We start from the raw sequence: 20,833 nt of genomic DNA on the forward strand, positions 1-20,833 counted from the left end.
TCTTTTTCTTTTTCTTTTTCTTTTCGTAGATAAGGTGCCTCATGGTGGCTTTGTAGGAGACTGCCTCTATGTTTTTTTGTCCAGGCCTCGGCATTCCCCGCTTCGCACTGGGGCCCGCAGCCCGCCTGGCCTGGGCGGTGAGGGGACACACGAGCCTGTTGGAGCTGGATGCTTGCGAGTGTCTGAGCACCAGCGGGAAGTAGCAGACATTGCAACACAGTCAGGTTTTGTGAGAGGACAGAAGTAACTCCGTGGCTAATAGTTGCCTTTTATACTGCTGCAAGCCTTCAGTGTTTCCAAGCACCCTTTTGAAGGCATACAGACATTGAGTACTGCCGACAGATGTTATACGTGTCTGTCTCTGTAAAATACATGACGCATATACAAGAGAGAGACTTTTTTTTTTTTTTCTTTTTGCTTACCATATCACCTTGTCTCTCAAGGACAGCACGTTGCTAAAATGCAGGCAGAGATTTATTGGAGGGACAAGAAGGACTTTACTCCTCCTGCTCTTCTCCTCCTCAGCTCACGTCTCTCAATCCTCTGCCAGTCTGGCATCTCATGCCCTACTGTGAGCTGGAAGAAAGTAAGCAATGGAGCAAGGAGAACATCTTGCCCCTGCCCCTGTCTGTAGATTGACATGGGGGAACATAAATCCTGTGGTATGATAGCCTGCTGTTGGGAGACAGCAGATGTATTTGCCTTCATTACTTGCCCCAGAATAAAGGTGCGTTGTCTCAGTCACCATAGCCACTGGATTGCTTTCCCAGTCTTTTTTCCCCTCTTTCTGGAATGCCCTGGAAAATAGCCTACAATGAAACCTGCACAATACCAGTTTTCTTCCTTATAATGGTTTGATATACAGTGGATTCCATAAATAGAGACAGCAATAGTCTCCTTATCTTGAGGTCTTGTGGGGAGTCACATAAAAAAATTAAAGTCCTCAAAGTGCTGAAGTGGGTGCTGTCATGCCTGCAGTATGCACTGCAGCTTCCTACCAGACTCTAGCTTTGGTTTAGAAGCACTGCTGCTTCACCTCGGAGCCAAGAGTTGGTTGCTGGATCCTGATTCTTGGCAGTGCTGGACCAAAATGGCTCTTCTTCCTTGAATTTTGAAGGAAGTGTGGTTCTGCTTGGTCTTGGTTATTACCGTTGCCCCTATAAATAACATAGCTGTGCACCTACTGCTCAGACTCCTTTTTCTGACTTGTTTAGAATTCCAGTTTCATGTGCAACTTTGGAGAAGAGGATTTGGGCTTCTGAGACACTCAGGAATGTTTAAAAGTTCTATGCTTAGTTTGCTTTTAGCCATCTGAATGGACTAATAATTAGCAGAAATCATTTACTAGAGTAGGGAGACTGAGGTACTGAGTGTATATACTGAGTTGTTACCCAACTGGAAATTAAAATTTCCACTATGCTGGAAATTCATAGCTAATGACTAATAATATAACCAGTATTAGACCTAACTTAATCTAGTCTTACAACACTTGTAATAGATGCACATTCCTCTTCAGAGTTAATTTTCAGGGTGCTTATAAACATCACGGCCAGTTTATTCCATTTACTCTCTTGCTTTGTGGTGGATAAGACTTCGGTAAAATTATCTGTACTCAGTATGTGCTGATAGAATCATCCAATCATGTAAATTCAGGGGTACTATTTTTAATCAGACAATATAATTGGTACTAATCTTGAAATAAATGGTGCTCCTGAGAAGCAGGAGCTCCTGTCTTCTCCGGAGCACCATCTGTGTGGCTCAAATGCAATCAGCAATATTTATATTAAATGCTATATATTCTGCCTCATCTACTGTTTGATTTCCTCTCTCTGAGTCTCACGCTATGAACCAAAACAGGAATCACAACACCCAAGTTCTGACAAGTAATTTCTTCCCTCGGTCTGCTGTGTATACCTTGTTAATACAGCTTTGTTCAGTCCTTATGTCAACACTCAGTGCTCATAGTAACCCAGTCTGCTCATTGCAAGGTCTTAAGCTCAATTTTCATTATAATTTCTATGAAGCTTTTTATATATCTCCCTCATATTCTCTAAAACTTTGCTGTTTTCTCTGTTTCATCACAGTCATATGGATCCCACATTGTCTTGTCCCAAAATATCACGTTGGATTACTCCCAGAAACACTATTCTGCTACTCAGTTACCAAAAGACCACTCTCTAATAATTTTGTTTGTTTGTTTGTTTGTTTTAGGTTGTAAGAGGTAAAATTTTACTCTTTTGGCTAAAAAATATAATAAAATTGAGCATACATTTTTCACATTGCCATTTTACTAACCAATGCTTTACTTGTACTTTCTTTTTTCTTACATGGTAAGGGGTTTGTAAGCAAGCTGGATGAATTCATTCGCTGGTTAAATGAAGCCATGGAAACAACAGAGAACTGGACTCCTCCTAAAGCAGAGACAGACAGCCTGAAACTATACCTGGAGACACACTTGGTAGGACAAGATTATACTATGATTGCTGTCTGTAATTGAAGTGTTCTGCTATGCTTTTTATTTGATTATTACTTTTTAATTACTAGTGTGCATCTATATTTTAATGTAAGGTTTGCAGCATTGCAGTTTATTTTAATGAAAATGCCAACAAATTATTTTAATGAAGATACCAACAAATTATTTTCTGTACTTGAAATATGTACTGATAGCTTTGTAAAAATTAAACTACTCTAGCTGGTAAAAAGGAAAAAAAAAAGTACAGAAAATTAAGCTAAGAAATTTCCTCTCTTTCTGCCAAAATCGTAGGTTCTTACCAGTATGAAATGAAAGAAAATGTGGTGATAGCACTACTCTGAGCCAATGACCTAGACACCCCAGTTATATGAGACAGTGCATTAGCTGAGCCCACATGAGATCATAAACCCCCAAAGCTCAGCCTCATTTCCAGTCTCTGATAATATTATGGTAAAAAATTATTTGACAGTCCCAGGAAGTCATGTGATGCGTTACAGGAAAAAATGTCATCTTAATCCCTACCGTAATGCTGGAGTGACCATTATTAAATTAATCAAGTATACATCAACTACATATACTGTTAAAACCAAACTGAAAACTGTCTTTGGGGTTTCAGCTATGCAGAAAGCTCTCGTGTCTGTTGCTCTTAAACATTTCTGTTGTAGTAGTGCCTATGGGCAGTCACTGGATTAAGTGCCCATCGTGGTAGTCTATCAAATCTGGTATGAAGACGCTTCATTTTTTCTTATGTTGCAGATTTTGTTTTTTGTGGCAGAGTTCAGATTTTTGCCTTGCCTTCTGCACATGCTCAGTTCCATGATTCCCATTGTGTTTACAGGTGCTCTGAAGGCACAGAGCACGTTGTGAAAAGAGATCTCAGAAAAGCCATTGGTCGCTTCAATTTGTTTTCTTTGTACTCTGCAACATGAAACTTCTGATGAGAAACTTTTATGAGTAGAATCACAATTTCCACTCTTGACTGGATAAAAAGAAACATATTCCAGGTAACAGGGCAATCATCAGGCTGAGTAACTTTCACAGTCAGTTTCGTTTTCCCTTTCTTCCATGGGGAGGCGCACGGTAGCTCATTTGCAGACAAATTACTTCCAGCTTTGCCATGTGGTTCTTGGGGAGGTAAGGCCAAACCCATCTATATCAGAACTGGAATGTGGAATAGTAGCTCAGAGGCAACTCCATCATTGCTAGAGGTAGTCCAGAAAAAAGAGTATGTGGGCACCTGTACTTTCCCCTGTCAGTAGTTAGGCTCCCAGCTGCCCTCTGTCTATCTGGGCTAAGAAAATCCTCATACGCTTTCAGGATCATTATGCTATGAAGCAAGGTGCGAATTTCTTTTACTTCATTGCAGGACTAAAATATCTAAAGAATGGTTCAGTTTCTATTTTATATTTGATAATATTATAATTATTTTATGGCATCTATATCCAGTGAAAAACTCACTGCATAACTTGAAAAACCATACCTGAGTTTTGTTTCTTGGATTTCAGAAAATGGCTATTATACTAGTTTCTACACAGCAGAAAATACAGGGCATTTTGTAGCATGGAAGATAGTTATTTGTATTAACTAGATTGTCAGCTTTTCAGTGGCTTTTATCTGTCAGACATCCTAATCTGTGTTTAAACAGAAGTATATGAACTTCAATTTGTGTTAAGCTCACTGTTGAAATTTCCCTTAGTTGAGCATTGTAAGGCCATGGTGATTGTGGCTTGTATGAGGGACTTATACTTCTCATTTTCTTCTTTTGCCAGTCAGGTTATCCATGTCAGACTCACCTAAGATATGCTGAAGTAAAGGATTTGGAACTTTACATGATTAGGTTCCAGACTTACAGGTTTATAATACAGACACTGGTAGGAAACTAGATGGGAAAACAAAGAAAATGTCTTGGTTGTTTCTATTGTAGTGCATCTACACCAGCATAACTCATAACTCTTTCCTCAGTGGTGCAGGTTTTCTCATCATAGAATGGGTGAAAACTTGAAGTAGTTGATTTTATTGGTAGGGATATGTCCTTAGCCTTTGGCACAGGGTCTCAATTCCATTAAATGTGATACTGTTTTCTTTGAAATACATTTGTTGTGACAACAAAATTTGTGTCATAAAGGGGGAATATTTTGCATTTATGAATGAAATATCTTTTGTCAAAATTTAAGAAAAGAAAATAACAGGAGCAAGAAAACACAAAAAATGTGCTTGTTCCCTTTGTCATTGGTTGGGAAAAGTTCTGCAGAGGTGACAAGGAGAAGGTTGTTGGCTTCTTCCAAATTTTCCAGTATGTAAAATTGTAGGCTGTCACTTTACGTTTTTAATGTAAACTGTTGAAAAAGGTTTGAATTTTAAAATCTCTACCCACTCAGCCTTGCTTTTCTTCATCTTTGACATTTCAAGAAATGGTGCGGCACAGACACATAAATAGAGTGAGTTAAAAAAAAAGGCATCACAAGAAACCTACAGCATCAACTTATGAAAATCTTTACATAAAGTAATGCTCATGTGAGGAGTCAAATCTCTTGAACAGGATGGCAATTCAAGTGTCATAGCATGACATCAGCTTAAATTGGTCCAATTCCCCCAAATAATTATTCTTGTTAATTCTTATACCTGGCCTGGCAATACTGTCCACAAGGATGTTAATCAACACTTCGAAGCACATGAATAGTGTTTGTCTGTTGCTCTTGGCTCAGCAAGAGCTGCCTGCAGAGGTATCTCTGTAAGTGTCTGGTGGTCCTGCCTGGACAGCTCCTGAAACAGTGAAGCACGCTGTGATGAAGGTGGAAGGCAGCCTCTCCTCAATTCGGTCTTTTTTTTCCAATTAGCTCGTCTGCACAGAGACTAGCTGGGGACTTCCTGGGCCACCAAGGGAATTCACAACTAAATGCACTGTGTGTGTGTGCAGGCACAGGCCTGATACCCAAATACACTACAATTATAACTAGTAACTGTAAGACCTATTGGAATTTCGTTCTTAAAATCACAGTTACAACTTACACGCCATAGATTTTGCCATGATGAGAAACATTTTGCTAAGGAGTATGATTTTTTTCTACAAACTGAAAGGTATTCTACATCTTGAATGCATGCTGTAATAGACAATCTTCAGCTTAGAGAACAGTTTTCTTGCAAATTTTAAAACCTAACTCCCTGATGTTGTGCAGAACAAAGGTTGCTATATGCTTCATTTTAGATAACACCAAAGCACAAATCTATAAATTGAAATGCTCTCAGAGATCCCTGAAATAGTGACTGAAATTATTCTTTCAATTTTACAGGTCTTCACAACTCAGTAATATTGGTTAAACTGATTTGGGAGCTGTGTGCTTCCCATTCATATGGAAGGGCTGACATGGAGCAGCAACCCCTTGAACATCTGGCGCTCTGCAGGCAGCCACCCAAGCCAGCAGATGTTGAAAACACTAATATGTTTTCATAAAACAGGCATGTTTTTCAGTAGAAATCTACTTTTCCACAAAGGTCTCAGTCAGTCCTACTAGAGAGAAAATGAAGAAGGTTTTAAATTTTTTGAACAATTAGGCTAAAATCAGTTCCTAATGAAAAGATAGCTTCATTTGCCTTACCAAAAAGGAAAATGGTTCCTGATTCACTTCATCTTTTGTATCTCTTCTTTTCTGTTACGCTGATTCTTGCCCATTGGCACCCTGATCAAAATCAGCTGCTAGCACACTCTGTGCTTAGACTTAGTGGTATGCAAATGAGTTTTCATTAAAAACAATGTCCTGAAGGCAGCTTATGAGCTAAAAGCATCGGTCTAGGTGGTACCGCTGTGCTTGTGAAACCAAGCAGACTTTCTAACCAGCTTGACAAATAAGAGTACACCATGTATCTCTTGACCATTTTAGTTGGCCAAAAAAGACAAAAACTTTATCCATGGCCTGATAAGATACATTGTTTTAGCACAGTAAAGAAGTAAACTAGCTGCTGCAAAGAACCACTGAGGAGAAGGTTTACACAAAAGGTACTATATTTATTTGCTGAGGCCTGGAACTTTTATAGTTTTAACTTTTTCCTTTGCTGCTAACACAGTACTTTGTGTTTTTGTTGCTGCACAACTCCTACTTTTGCACTGTAGTGTGGTGTGCTTAGGTCATTGTACTAAGCCATTTCTGTGTCTGGAGTCATACTTAGGGCTAGGGAACACAAGATATTGAAATGGGATCCTGCAAATGAAAAATATAGTATCTTACATTTATTTAGATGCAACTTTTTAAATACTTCTTGCATTATTAGTAGATGTTGGCAAACTATTTTTTCAGTAGAGATAAAACTAATTAAGGTAAAGTCTTCTTAGGAATTTGGAATTAGTAGTCAAGCATTTTTCTCCATTTTTGTCCAGTAAGACTGTTCTTGCTTCTTCGAGAGTTTAGGCAAAAATATATATTCTGCTTAGTTGAAACTAGAATAGCAAATATTGTCCTGTAAAGACCACAGGTGGTAAGGATTGCAAGTAGTTATTGCAGTACAAAATGTGGTTTGGGTATACTAACTGATAATATCTATGAATAGTAATTTCTTAATTTTTATTTCAGATCCCTGTCAGTAATATTTACTCCGATTTAGTCACAAGCTTTGTGCCCCATTAAAATTCTTTTTAGCCCAGAATCAGTTCATTATATTAACCTTCTTAGTCACCATATTTACTTTACTTGTTAGAGTCTTAAAAATATCATAGTGCAAGCATCATTGGTATTTCAAAGCAAATTAGACAAGTTGATTCACACTAGCATTTCCTTTCCTTCTGTACATAAAGATTCATCTCCATTCAGAACCAAATTCTTCTTAAGATACAGAGGGCTTGAGTTTTATTATCCAAAGAGAAATGAAATAAGAATTTTTCTGTCTCTGTTATAAATGTTTCTGGCCACATCATAGCTCAGCAGTTTCTGAGCTGAAAATAGCAAATGCCTTCATACAGAAAATAGATTGTATTTTCACTTTTAAGAAATTGTGTTGGTGGAGTAATGATGCCTCAGTGATAGTTCATGATACCTGATTGTCTGTTTGTAACAAGACTGCTATGTCTGAAAAAAAAAATCATTCTCATCTCCCTGGAAAATCTAATTTTCTGAAAAATGTCGGTTTAGAGAAGTATTAAATATCTATTCTTATTGAAAATAAGGTTAAATACACATGCCTTGGGCTAATCTACCAACTGTTTTTGTAGTAGCAGCGGTAATGGTAATTTTATTAAAGTTATTAAAGCTTCTGAAATGGCTAAGTTATGTATTGTACTTTTGCTATGCGGGAATTTCCAACGTGCATGGCAGCTAATTTAGATAATTTCCTCAAAATATAGAATATTTTCTTCAGGATGATGGCACTAAAGAGTGAGCACCATGAGTGGCCTAATATTTTGTTTCTCTAAGGATTTGGATTTGAATTTGTTTAGCCTATTATTTGTTTGAATTTTTAAATTTTATGATGTTTTTTATCTTGAAAGGCATTTTGAGTGTGCATGGGTTCCTGAATGTGTGTCCTTTTCCATTGGAAACAGTCTGCAGAACTTACTAATAAGAGAGGTAGACTAAACTCAGCAGATTTCACAGGCTAATAAAATGATTTAATAGGATGTAAGACAGCAAACTTAAACAAACAGAATACAAGTATATTGTCAGTTTTGACTATTATTCAGCTTTCAAAATCTGTAAACCAAATAACCTCTATGTAAACTTTTCTGTTTCTTGAGTTAAAGCATAGGAAATGTTGCTGTCATTTCAATACATTTGGCTGTACCTGTATTATAGTCTCAACCCAGAGAATGTAAATTGCAGACTGTGGGAAAAATAGAGGTTTTGGAACTGTTTGGACTGTTCTTCAAATTTAAAGAACATTTTTGGTGAGTAAGGAGGAGTAAAAGCAAGCATATAAGAAAGAAAATCCAGGTATATTGCCCTTCTAATAACAGCACTGCTGTCCTGACCAATGCAAAAATACTGCATTTGATCTAAAGACAATTCCCATAAGGTCATGCAATGAAGAAGAGCTGACACAAATCTTTTCTTTGTATAGGAGAAAGAGTGGGCCATGGTTATGATCCTAGGACCACAGAAGTAGATCTATTATGATTTGGGTCAGTTATTACCATATATGTTTTTAATGAAGGAAGAGAATGTCCATTTACTGTCTTCCTATACACATAGTCCCACTCCAGAAGTTTGTTTTGTGCAAGCTTGTAGTATATGAAATAGTTTCTTTGTAATTTTCCTAGAGACTTCATACTCTTAAGAGTACTACTTTTTTTTCTATCCTGTCTTTAAAATTTGTAGATACTTACTCTTTTGTAGGTATTTTGTACAGCTGCATATTAAAAGAATATTGCATTTACTTTGGTTTTTGATTGGTTTGAACCTTCCCAGGACAGTCTTTGCTACCCCCCAGACTTACACAGTTTTCTATAGGAAGGGGATAGGGCCCCATAGTAAAATGTAGGTCTGCTGGGCCTGCCTGTAACATATTGGTTGTTAAATATCTTCATGGACAACTGTACCAGCTTTTCTAGCTCTGAGAGCTACAGTCATCTCTGGACAGAGAAGGCATTAAACCAGAGGCAGAGCATATTAGGATGTCATCCTAAAATAGCTTTGCTTCTTCTACTGAAGGAAAAGGGAAATTGTAATGTTCAAAATCTGAACTCTCACTTGTGAGGATTTTGAAGTCTTGTATTCTAGATGTATGAAAACATAGTGTATGATCTGTGCCTCAAAAACAAATGTATTGCTTTCTTGTTTTGGTTTTTTTAATGCATGATGTTTGAGGTTTAAAAAGTTAGAATTCAGACTTTGGGAAATTTTTTAATTCACTTGCACTTGTTGGTAAATCTGAGCAAGGCAGGATAACTTGATTTAGTGGTGTTGCAAATGTTCACTCCCTCTCAATTCTTACTACCCAAAGCTGTAAAATTTTTAGGTCCTGAGGTATCCCAGAAAGGAGATCCTGTAAGTCTGAGTAGTGAAAGGGATTCCACTGGGTCTGTTGTGTGTTTGGCCTGCAGAAGACATTATTTGCATATAGGAGATTCAGAGACTATAATAATACAATGAAATCAAATCACCATTATAAAACACTAGGCACTAACCTAAATAAGAAAATTTTAGTGAAAAGTATTTTCACATAAATTGTGACTTAGAAGCTTTGGAGCTTTGTGTATGACAACCTGGTCATGCTCTGTACACAAATTTATCATAATAATTTTTGAAACACCTTTAAAATTATTTGAAATTAATGTTTATTTTACTAATAAATTGCATCATGCTTATGTAGGAACTCTGTTAATTGTAATTTTTTTGACTATTAAAATGCAGACTATTGCCTGAAATTTTAGTATTGTTATGCTGGTATTATCAATATAGATGTAGTCAGTAATTTGGTTTTGGAAATGAAATTAAATTTATATTTATAAAATTTGGAGATTGTAAATCATTAAAAAATATAATGCCAGCATCTCAAAGGACGAACAAGCCCACTTTCAGCAACATTTAAATAGCTGCCAAGAGCTATTGACCACTCCCATGGTTCTGTGCTATGTTACACAGAGGCATAATATCATTCACATTTTAAATACTCAAAGTAGCACACTTATTGTCTGTATTTTGGTGTTCGCAATGCCAAAGTATTCAGGAGATATACAGAAAATCCAGGAAATGAATGGAGGTTTTGATTGGTAAATATTTTTACTTGCATCTCCTATGATACTTTTTCTTAATTCTACAAATGAATTGGGTTAATAATCTGGGATTTTAATTTATTAGCTATATTTCGCTAAGATGGAATTTTAGTTCACCTTCAAATTGCGTGAAAACTTTTGTCTGTCCGTATATAAAACAAATTACATCTCCTTCATATTCCCCTGAAACTAAAATCTTTTGAGAACTGTTTTAAAACTACATAGCATTATTTAATTCCAGAGAGTTCTTTTTGGTCTGATAGTTAGTAAATTTAAATAAGATTTAAATATTATACAGGTGTAAGTTATTTTCCCCTTGGTAACTCCCTATTTGCCAAGGCTGCTATGCCCCATGAATTCATCTTTGGTTTTCAAAGCTGTTATCTCGTGGTTGGCTTTTTATTCTGCATGTGGTAGGGCAAAACAACTTGGACATATTTTGATTAGGTAGTTTTTTGGGCGTGGTGTCTCTGGGTAGAAGAGATGTACCTAGAAATGTGTAAGATAAGACAGAACAACAAGTCAGAAAACTGCTTTCTGCATATTTTTTTCTGAGTATCTCCAGAAGGCAAGAAATGATTAAGGACAATTGTATACAGAGGGCTGTGTGTGCAATTCGCCATGATTATGGCAACTTAGCAATTGTTTCACTGTATAGCAATTTTACCCATGCCAATTTCTGCCTGTGTTCTTCCCTCGTTGTCTCTTGATAATAGACAAATGGAGATTCAATTTAGGAAGCCTCATGTGAACTTTTTTTTTGACAATGAAATATGTTTGGACAGACACAATCAAAGAGAAATTTACATAGTGAAACACAGAAAAAATAAATTAGAGCTGGCAGCAGAAGAATTTAGGTGAATTTGAAACAAAAAATATCTACAAAAAGAGCCTCTATGTCTTCTAATTTGCAAAATAGGCATCCTGGAGAATAGGGCTAACTATAATTTTTCTCAATATCTAAAATTATGCATTCAAAACTTGGCTGAGTTACCTAAAAGGTGGCAAGCACAATCAGGAGTAAGAAACAGAAACTGAGAGACCTAAAGCATTTAATGTGAGGAAGATTAGGTTATTCACATTTAAGTTGTAACAAAGGGAAAAGCCCCATTAATTGTTTAATACCAGTGTGGCAGAAGCTGTGACAGAGAAGAAAGGGGTGAGGTGATTTTACAGAAGTATGAATTACTAGGGGACTGCTGGAGTAGAGCCTGCCTCTGTATTTAGTTTTGCCCACCCAATACAAATTCTGTGGCCATGTGACAGTGCTAGGTTACTGCTCTGTCAGTGCATTTGTAGCCCTTACTCCCACATTTTTATCCAGTGTAGATTCAGTGGTCTCAAGGGATCCGGGCTTTCACTGTTTCCCTTAGGAGGTTATTATACAATTTAATAGATCTGACTTTCATGGGAACATTTCCTATTTGCCTTAAATTTTCTCCTTCTTAATGTAACTCCATTAGTCCCACCTACTATGCCTTCTGATACTGTACTAAGTCTTTTTTCTGCTTGGTGCTCAGATTCATGAAATATAAAACAGACAAAAGCAGACAGGACCTTTCTTTTAATCAACACTTTTTCTTGTTTATTTCTTATATGTTCAACCATTTCCACTTTTAAAGAAATTTTGCTTGTTGTTCACTAAACACCCAACAGTTTCTCTCCTTGTAAATGTGGCTGAATCCTCCCAGACAAAAAGTACGTTCAGATCAAGTGAAAGATGGAGAATGCATATGAATCATCAGAAGGTAAAATCATTCTCAGGGTTGCTATAGTTAGCTCATTACTATGCATTTTGATGCCAGAATTTTCAGTTAATATTATGTTTAGATGAATGATAAACTTACAGAGAGAAATTATCCGAACAGTCAAACCATCTTACATCTGATCCACATCTACAGTAGCACAATGCCCATATCACACGATGATTGTGGGATTTCAGTAGTGAAGTTCCCAGTTTTATGTCAATTTTAAAGGCATTGTATATTATGATCTGGTATTGTGAACCAACATAAGAAGTGAAATAGTTATTTTGCCCATTTTTATCTGCTTACAGCGGCCAGTGGAAAGAATTGCCTGCAGAGAAACAAAAAAAAAAATTATCTTTTAAAGTCTTCTCATTGTAGCAGAGGATGGAAGACCAAATCTGCTTTCCACTAACTATTCACTCTTAAAAAATATCTAACAGTTTCCACTGGTTACAGAAGAAAATGCGTGGTCCATCTAAGACAAATGATGGTCATGTTGTGTTAGGGATTAGAGGTTTGTTTAGTATTTGGTGATAATTGGCCCCTTGGTCATCATTGCTATAGGGAAGGCATGTTCTTAATTTCAGAAAGAGAAGAAAAAACACATAGTGGGTGCTGATGCTTCAGAGGAGGGTTCATCACGCTCTCCCTAAAAAGCAAAGGTAGAATCCCTGCTATTGTAAGACTCAACCTTGCCTATGGAGCTGCATAAATCATTTCCATAGTGCTTGTGTTCTTTCAGCAGGTGGAGCGTCAGTCAGATGAAAATGCAGCTTAAAAGAAAAGAAGAAAATTAAAAAATTCTTTGTAGACACCTAGGTTTTATGGAAAGCATGAACAAAGGAGACATTGACTGAAACCATTTCACATGTAATATCTAGTTCCCAGAAAAACATATCCTAGAGGCTTTACTAGAAGCTAAATGTATAACCATTTCTATGTTAATATAAGGACAACTTGCACAGTGGTTCTATTTTTGATTTACTGAATGTCATTGGAAGTTAGTAGTCAGGAATCTGAAAATACCGCTAGGTTATTACATGGCTTATTAGGTTATTAACTCAAATTATTAACCTAAATTATTAACTTAAATTCTTAAATAATAGGCACTGTCCAAACAGAGAATTTCTGTGTCATCAAAAATACTGAAGGAAAAAAGAAGAAGAAGAAGAAGAAAATAGCTGCCATTACATGACCAAAAATTGAGTTCAGAACTTGATATCTTGGTATTTTGTAATAGCAAATTATTGGAAGGTAACTGTGCCAGGAGCAACACAGGTACTTGCAAAAGTAGCTCTATATTAAACATATGAAAATAATTTTTCAGGAGTTGTTTCAAGTCATATTCCCTTTAAGACAAATGAAGTGGGCATCCTGTATCTTTTCTACCAGCAACTGTTCCCATTACTCTAAATTTCACAATTGAATTATATCTGTCACAGTGAGTGTTATATTAAAAGTGCTACATTCTTAGCCAAATTATATGTGCAACTATGCCTAAATATAGAAGTCCATATTTCAGTAGTGTAGATTTCTCAAAAACACTAATAGGAAATTTTAAATTAATCTTCCTTTTTCAAATTCTGAAACCATAGAATCCAGGACAGTTAGATAATTTTTAATTGTCTGTATTATTGCTCTAAGAAATAAACATTCTAGAAACAGTAATATTATTCATAAAGGTATTTAAAAATATAAAACATTAACTTTAAGAAAATTCTCTTTCGGGGTACCCCCGTGCACCACGCATTCTGATAGTATACTGAACTGAGAAAATTAAGATATTTCTTTTAATACATTGTCTTAATTTGACAATAGGTGTAAACTGTTGTGTCATCCAAACTAACCTGTATTTATGTATGCATTGTAGGTTCACATGGTACCTAGTTGCTGATTTGTGTTTCAGAGACAGTACATTAGAAACAATCAACTGATACATTATGACTTGAAAAAAATCATGCCTATAGTAAGTCTCTGTGCCTCTGGAAACAAACAAACAAGTAAATTATAGTTATCTGTCCTTACTGCAGATATGAATAAGTAAAGACCCAGGTGTTTTACCAAATTATAAAGATTTTCTAAGAACAGAGGGGAAATGTTGCATGTCAGAGCTCAATATATGTACACAGTGTAGGATACCTACACAATAGAAGCATTTAAGTAGCTACAACCTAAATTTAAGTAGCTACAACCATCAAATAAATCCTATGAAGAACTTAAAATATTTTTTCCCCAATTTTTTTCCCCACAGTTTTTTTTCCCCCACTTGTACAGAAAAGTAAGGTATGAGGGAGAGATTATTATATAGCACTCTTTTATTTTTAGTGCTTTCAGAGTCCAGCATACATCAGGAGGTACTGCTTTTTTAACACATGGATGTTCTGCACTATTGTAATCTTCTGGATCAATAAGTTTCCTGAAAGTCAGGGGATGCCTTCATTTTATGGAGGCTGGGCTTCTTTGCCTCAAGCCATCAGCAGAAAATAGCACTCCTGGCACCTTGTATTTACCCTGTTGGTGTTTTAATTTCATTTATTATAGTTATGCAGCTTTTCTAAAATTGCATGATTCCCATCTCACTTTTCCTTTCTTGCTAAATAAGAGCAGTTGATAGTTATATATAGGTACATGGTGATCACAAAAAGTGAAGAGAACTTTGTAAGGAAATTTTGCTTGTTGCAGCTTGTAAACTACATTTTATACACTGTAGTTCTAGGGATGACATTAATGTGTTGTTTAAAAAGCTGCTGTCAGGCCAATGCACATGCATTTTCCATAATGTATACGTGCTCATGTGTGATATTTAGACTGCTCTATAGCTGCAAATGTGCCTGGAAAAATGGCTTTGATTAATTGACTTCCCTCCTCTTCTTTCCTCTCTTCACATGCAAAGGCTCCATTCATTATCAGGAAAGATCAGAGGAGGAGGGGAGCAGAGTACCTGGGTCACACGCTGTTAGAGTTACAATTTTCCAAATACCATAAGTAAACAGTAGGGAACAGGAAATATCCAGGATGGGAGGGGACTTCTGTGTTTGAAGGTCTTCCTTCATTCCAAATATTTGGTTCATTTTATCTTTAGCTGTGTAAATTTGCATTTCTCCATTGTATATACATGTAATACTTGTTACATCTTCAACTCCTGTCTTTTTCATGTGTCACATTTTCAACCTCTCAGGTATGAGAAACCTTGAGCATTGATTGAGGGCTATTCCTTCCACTGTTCCTTGTCCAGTTATTTTTCCTTAGGAAATGACTAGAAATTTTATATATATATATATATATATGTATGTATAAAATTCTAAATTCAAGTTCATACTGCACTACATCAAAAACATTCACTTCTGTTTATTTATACTTATATGAATGGTTCTCTCCTTTTAATGTGTGCTGATTTTGGATGGGATAGAGTTAATTTTCTTCATTGTAGGTAGTATGGGGCCATGTTGCAGATTTGTACTGATAATACAGGGATATTTCAGTTACTGCTGAGAAGTGCTTGCACAGAGCCAAGGCTATTTCTGCTCCTTGTACCGCATCACCAGCAAGTAGGCTGGGGGTACACAAGGAGTTGGATACAGATGCAGCTGTGACAGCTGGCCCTGAGTGACCAAAGAGGTATTCCATACCATATGGCATTATGCTCAGTACCTAAATTTGCTGGAAGAAGGAGGAAGGGGGGGATGTTTGAAATGACAGCACTTGTCTTCCCAAGTCACCATTATGTGTGATGAAGCCCTGCTTTCCTGGAGATGGCGGAACCATGGGAAGTGAGAATGAATTTCTCATTTTGTTTTGTGTGTGTGCACAGCTTTTGCTTTTCCTATAAAATTGTCTTTATCTTAACCCACAAATTTTCTTGCTTTTACCCTTCTGATTCTTTTCCTCATCCCACTGAGTGGGGAGTAAGTGAGAGGCTGTATGTCATGCTTAGTTTCTGGCTGGGGTTAAACCATGACATGCTGCCTCACTACTGGGAAAAGTTTATTTCTGCTAAATTTCATGCATGTTTATGACGCTTGTGCCACTCCTAATTTATCCATAAAATAAGAATTTTGCACAAGGAGAATATTGCTAGTCAGAATATTGCTAGTCAAAAGTTTGGCCCCATCTTTATTCATCTTATTTTGCTTCTTCAGTGTAACGTTATTACTGCTTAATAGGTGCACCTGAAAATCAAGCTGTATTGTGGTATCTGGTGCGTTATGTTAAATGAATCTTTTCTAGGACAGCAAGTCTCTTTTTTTTTTCCTAATGAAAGAGAATACCTCATCTTTTCCAATTTTCCTATCAAACACATCCACATCATCTTGAGACACTGCCACATCCAGCTGCATCTATACTCAACTTCAATTATGTGAAATTACACAACCTACTCTCAGGTCCTTTAGGTTCTCTTGCTGTGTGAGGCACACACATAGTGCATTTCCTGTGAAGTGCATGATTACAAACTATTCAGTACAAGCCTGTTTTAAGTAAACAGTAAATTAAATATTGTCAGTGCTTGTTCAGACACGCTCTTATGAAAGAAAGAGAACTTGTAGATTTGGGTTCATAAAACTCTAGATTTAAGAAAGGGACAGACATAAACTAGGCATCTTTTTTCCTTTTTAACTTCTCTTGACTGCCCCAGTTGTTCAGGAGCCGGTACAAAACAGTGTATTCAGATGTCCCTACAAGGAGAATTGGGCTAGTAAAAATGCTAAAGGTAGCAAAATTTCTGTTTATTGCTCTTTATTCGAATGGAAAATTCTCAAAAACATTCTGTCACTGTCAGGTACAATGCTGCCTGAAAAACTGTTAAGACTCTGAGCCACATGCCTTTTTCAAGCATGAAAAATTACAGTAGAAGCACCTTATTTTATTACTCTTCTGGCAATTTTTTTTTTTTTTGCTATGCCAGTCAACCTGACTAGAAGGGCTAGGAAGAAAGAATATGGTTACTTTCTTAAGAATTGAGGGCTCTTGAGTATTCTGTGCTACCTAGCACTCCATTTCTATCATGGTCACTACCATTTGAAGTATAAAGTTTTATAAAAACCAGAAGCTATGAATGTGCACTTGCAAAGTCTCCTTTCATCTCTGCCAGTTAAGTTATTCCCAAGAGAAGGAAAAGCTCTTTTTTTCCAAGTGGTCAAATACTGTTTCCATTTATTCCGTAGACATTTCAAAGAGAAAATATGTTGCCTGTATGCATTTTAGGTCTGCACACAATTTATGATTAAATATGGCAAGTATCCTTTTCTCTATTGTATTTTGTTTCACTTTCTTACAGGCAAGTATAATGAGAAGGTCTGGAAAATGGTTAAAAAATTTATCTGAGTTATCATTGATGTATTAAATAGCATAACATATAGTAGATAATGTTTCTGGTTCCTTTATTACTAGATCTTAATACAATTTGTAAAAATAAAATAATAATTAAAAAATAAATAAAATATTTTATTGACTGTTAAAGCAGAGATCCTTTCCAGACTACTAAAAATATTAAGAAAAAAAAAAGTTTGAGAAATAGTTGCTTTACAAAGTAAGAAGGCAGAGATCTAAAGCAGACTGATTTTTTCTTTGAAAATGGATATGAGCGTTAACTCAAGAACACAATATTAATAGATTTGTATAAATGCACATAAGGCCAATATATTCAATGTTGTAATTTTTTAATGGTTTCATAAATAGTGCTATCACCAACATTTCAAAGAACTCTGAAAAAAACAGAGCTCATATGTGGTGGCATAAATTTCGTGTATTTTATAGAACACTGTTACTCCAGATATAGCCTACGGGTTGTGACTTTTCATAAAACCTAATGAATGTCTAGATTTGTCAGCTGTTTCAACACAGATGCACTTTGCTGATCTAATGGAAACATTTTGAGCCCAGATCCAAAATATCAATAGCTTTTAGTATCACAAATTAGTTTGGCTATTGAGTGAATTGGGATGTGGTTCTTGATAAAAAACAGCAAGTAATTGTGTATGTGTGTTTTATGATAACTGCCTCTCCAATGTCTGATGCTGAGGTTTTTTTCCCCCTCTCTCTTTTTTTTTTCTTTTATTTCTGCAGAGTTTTAAGTTGAATGTAGATAGCCACTGTGCTTTGAAAGAAGCAGTGGTAGAGGAAGGACGCCAACTTCTTGAGCTTATTGTATCTCACAAATCAGGTAAATCCTTCTGAAATATTGCAAGTCTTTATGTCTCCAGACTATTAAAGAATGAAGAAGCATTGCTGTAAATTACTGCATATATTCACTTCCTTATGTATTATTAATATTTACATTATCAGATTGACCTTCAAGATTTATAAATGTTTCATATACTGCATACAATGCAGTGATACTTATAAAATGAAATACTGCCTGCAAATAGTCTGTTCATTTTATTTTGGCCTTGCTGTTCAACTGAGTTTCAATTGAAATCACATCACTGAAAACTTCTCACTGACATATCCTTTGATGTAGGTGCTATGGAAATAACATTAAGATAATGAACTAGGATTTCAAATATATATATGTATTTACATACTCTGCATGAGTAATTGCATTGGTAAAGCTTTATTTTACCACTTAAACTAATTCTTACATTGATTTAAATATATTTATGAGGACTAGATTAAAATTAAAAATACCTTTTTCCTTTGGTTAGGCTTGTCTTTTTCTTCAGAGGCCTTAAATTAAGAGTAGGGAGAGAGATATTCTGATTTCCCTTTATCCCTACCACCTCCTATATTTTTAGATGTTTGCGTGACTTGTCTGCTAATAGGGTTTTAATCAGCATATACTGCTGTGGAATGCCATCTTCATTTTGGCCTGCTTAACATGCTTTTCATCCAGGTTGAAGTTATTCTTTACTGTTTTCTCATCATGTTATATGTGCCTCTATTGTTTCACAGCATCAGCCATATCTGTGTAACATGAAAGCTATAGGAAATTACTGACTTCTGTGTATAGTTCCAAAAAGATAGAGAAGCCATAGCTAAGGAGGGTAGTGTATGTCATCACAGATGTAGGAAATGGTTACGTTTAAATTACAGGAAATATTTAAAGGAGTTGGAGGTCAGGAAAATGTCTTTGGAGGATTACAAAATGTTTCAAGACAAAGACTGGATATTAGAGGGAGAGATTTCTCTGCAGTGTTCCCTACTGCAGAGAAATGACAGTTTATATGGAATTTTTCTCTTGAAATTGTCAGCTGAAACTCAATCAAAATTTAACATGATGGCTAAAAGAAGTGTTCATCTCTATAGCATTGTTTGCAGGATGGATAATAGTAAACCTTGGATTTTTTAATGAGAAAACACATTAAAACTTTTGTTGCGTTTATTATTTTAAATGTCCTGCTAATTATTTGAATAAAGGGCAATATTTAAAGATGCTGTTGAGTTTACAGCTTTTATTTTTCCCCCTTCATTTTGGTGAAGGACTGAAGGACATGCTGCAGATGATTGCAAGTCAATGGAAGGAACTACAGAGGCAAATCAAACGGCAACACAGCTGGATTCTTAGGGCTCTGGATATCATCAAAGCAGAGGTACTGGCTACTGATGTGTCTGCAGAGAATGAGGAAGGGACTGGGAGCCCTAAGGTAAGTGGCTTGAAGTTTGCCTTATTTCCTCTTATTTCCGTCTTCTTTTGAACTAGGCACCACTGAAGTTTTCTTTCCACCCTAAGGCTTTTCATTTCTACTGGGTAAACTTTTTTTTTTATAAACAAAATGAAATGCCTTACTCTGAAACAATAAAAAAAACCTTAGAACTTTCAAGTTTTCCAACAAGACCTGTCTTATTGTGTGTAGAGGGGCATGAGGGGGAACATAAAACATTTAGTAAACAAAACATAAAGCATCTTTAACATGAATAATCAGAATGCTTTTAAATTGTTTTGTTGCAACTATAAATCACTATAATCAGTGCAATCACTCAGCTCTGACATCCATTAGCCGCTTGGTTACAGCAAATTAACAAAGAAGAGAGAAAGTGATTCATTATCTCATTCCTGTTAATGACTATCAGATGCATTGCTTAATTAGGGGATGGCCATTGTAGTAGGAAGAAGGTCATATGCCTTTCCACAAATCTTTTTGCTCCAGGTTTAAGTCATCCATAATAGTGCTTGTGTTGAATACAAGCACTTTAAGAGTAAGTTATTGACACCTGTCATAATTTTGTGGATATTAATTATTAAAGAGGGCTATAAGAGTTACCAGTTGCCAAACCTAGTGTTTGTAGGAGCATTTTAAATACAGACCATACTTATTCAAATAGATGCAAGCAGTGCAGGGATACTGTGCACAATAGAAACTTCTGGTTTAGGCTCCATGATCTTTCATCACCATCAATTGTAAGCAGAGCTGTTCCTTAAGCAAAGAACGTGCAGTAGAACAATCCAGTAAGTCAATATCTTGACACATATCTGGCTGAAATGTTTAGAAAAGTTCATGGCTTCTCTTTATGGAAACAACAGAGGTGGTTGTGCTGAGTGGATTTTCTGGTTCTGATGCTAGACAATTCTTAGCATTGGTATTCAGTGCTTCCAAGAGAGTAGTTTGTTGAGTGACTCTTGGCTATGATTATATGAAAAGTTCTGGTGATTTCTTACTACAATTCTACATAGCAAGAATGGTCTTGGAGATGGAGGAAGAATCAAGGAGAAAAATGAAACAAAAATACAGGAAAATACATATATGCAGGAGACAGAATTTGAACTGATATCCCTCATCACTTGCATGATGGAAAGTGCTCCTAGGCCATACAGCTCCTCCTTTATGAAGTAGGTGGTGGAGAAATGCTTGATTTCCTAATGGGATCTGTTAAACTAAACAGACTAGCCCAAAGCTGTTTTTAGCCTGCCAGTAATATGATCCCAATCTCTGAACATTTTGACTCATCTAAGTCAACGTGGCCAAACATTTAACAGCT

General features: G+C 36.1%; 1 protein-coding gene across 2 annotated transcripts in view; it reads left to right on the plus strand.

Moving 5' to 3' along the window:
- The window catches only part of AKAP6 (A-kinase anchoring protein 6), a 259,646-nt gene that overhangs the window by 102,607 nt on the left and 136,206 nt on the right, over positions 1 to 20,833 (plus strand). For both annotated transcript variants that reach the window (XM_030949026.1, XM_030949027.1), the window contains exons 5-7: positions 2,336 to 2,458; positions 17,984 to 18,080; positions 19,337 to 19,500. In XM_030949026.1, the coding sequence (XP_030804886.1) occupies positions 2,336 to 2,458; positions 17,984 to 18,080; positions 19,337 to 19,500 (384 nt within the window). The remainder of the gene's footprint in view (positions 1 to 2,335; positions 2,459 to 17,983; positions 18,081 to 19,336; positions 19,501 to 20,833) is intronic.

This window comes from Camarhynchus parvulus, chromosome 5, assembly GCF_901933205.1.
Source record: "Camarhynchus parvulus chromosome 5, STF_HiC, whole genome shotgun sequence".
Classification (NCBI taxonomy): Eukaryota; Metazoa; Chordata; class Aves; order Passeriformes; family Thraupidae; genus Camarhynchus; species Camarhynchus parvulus.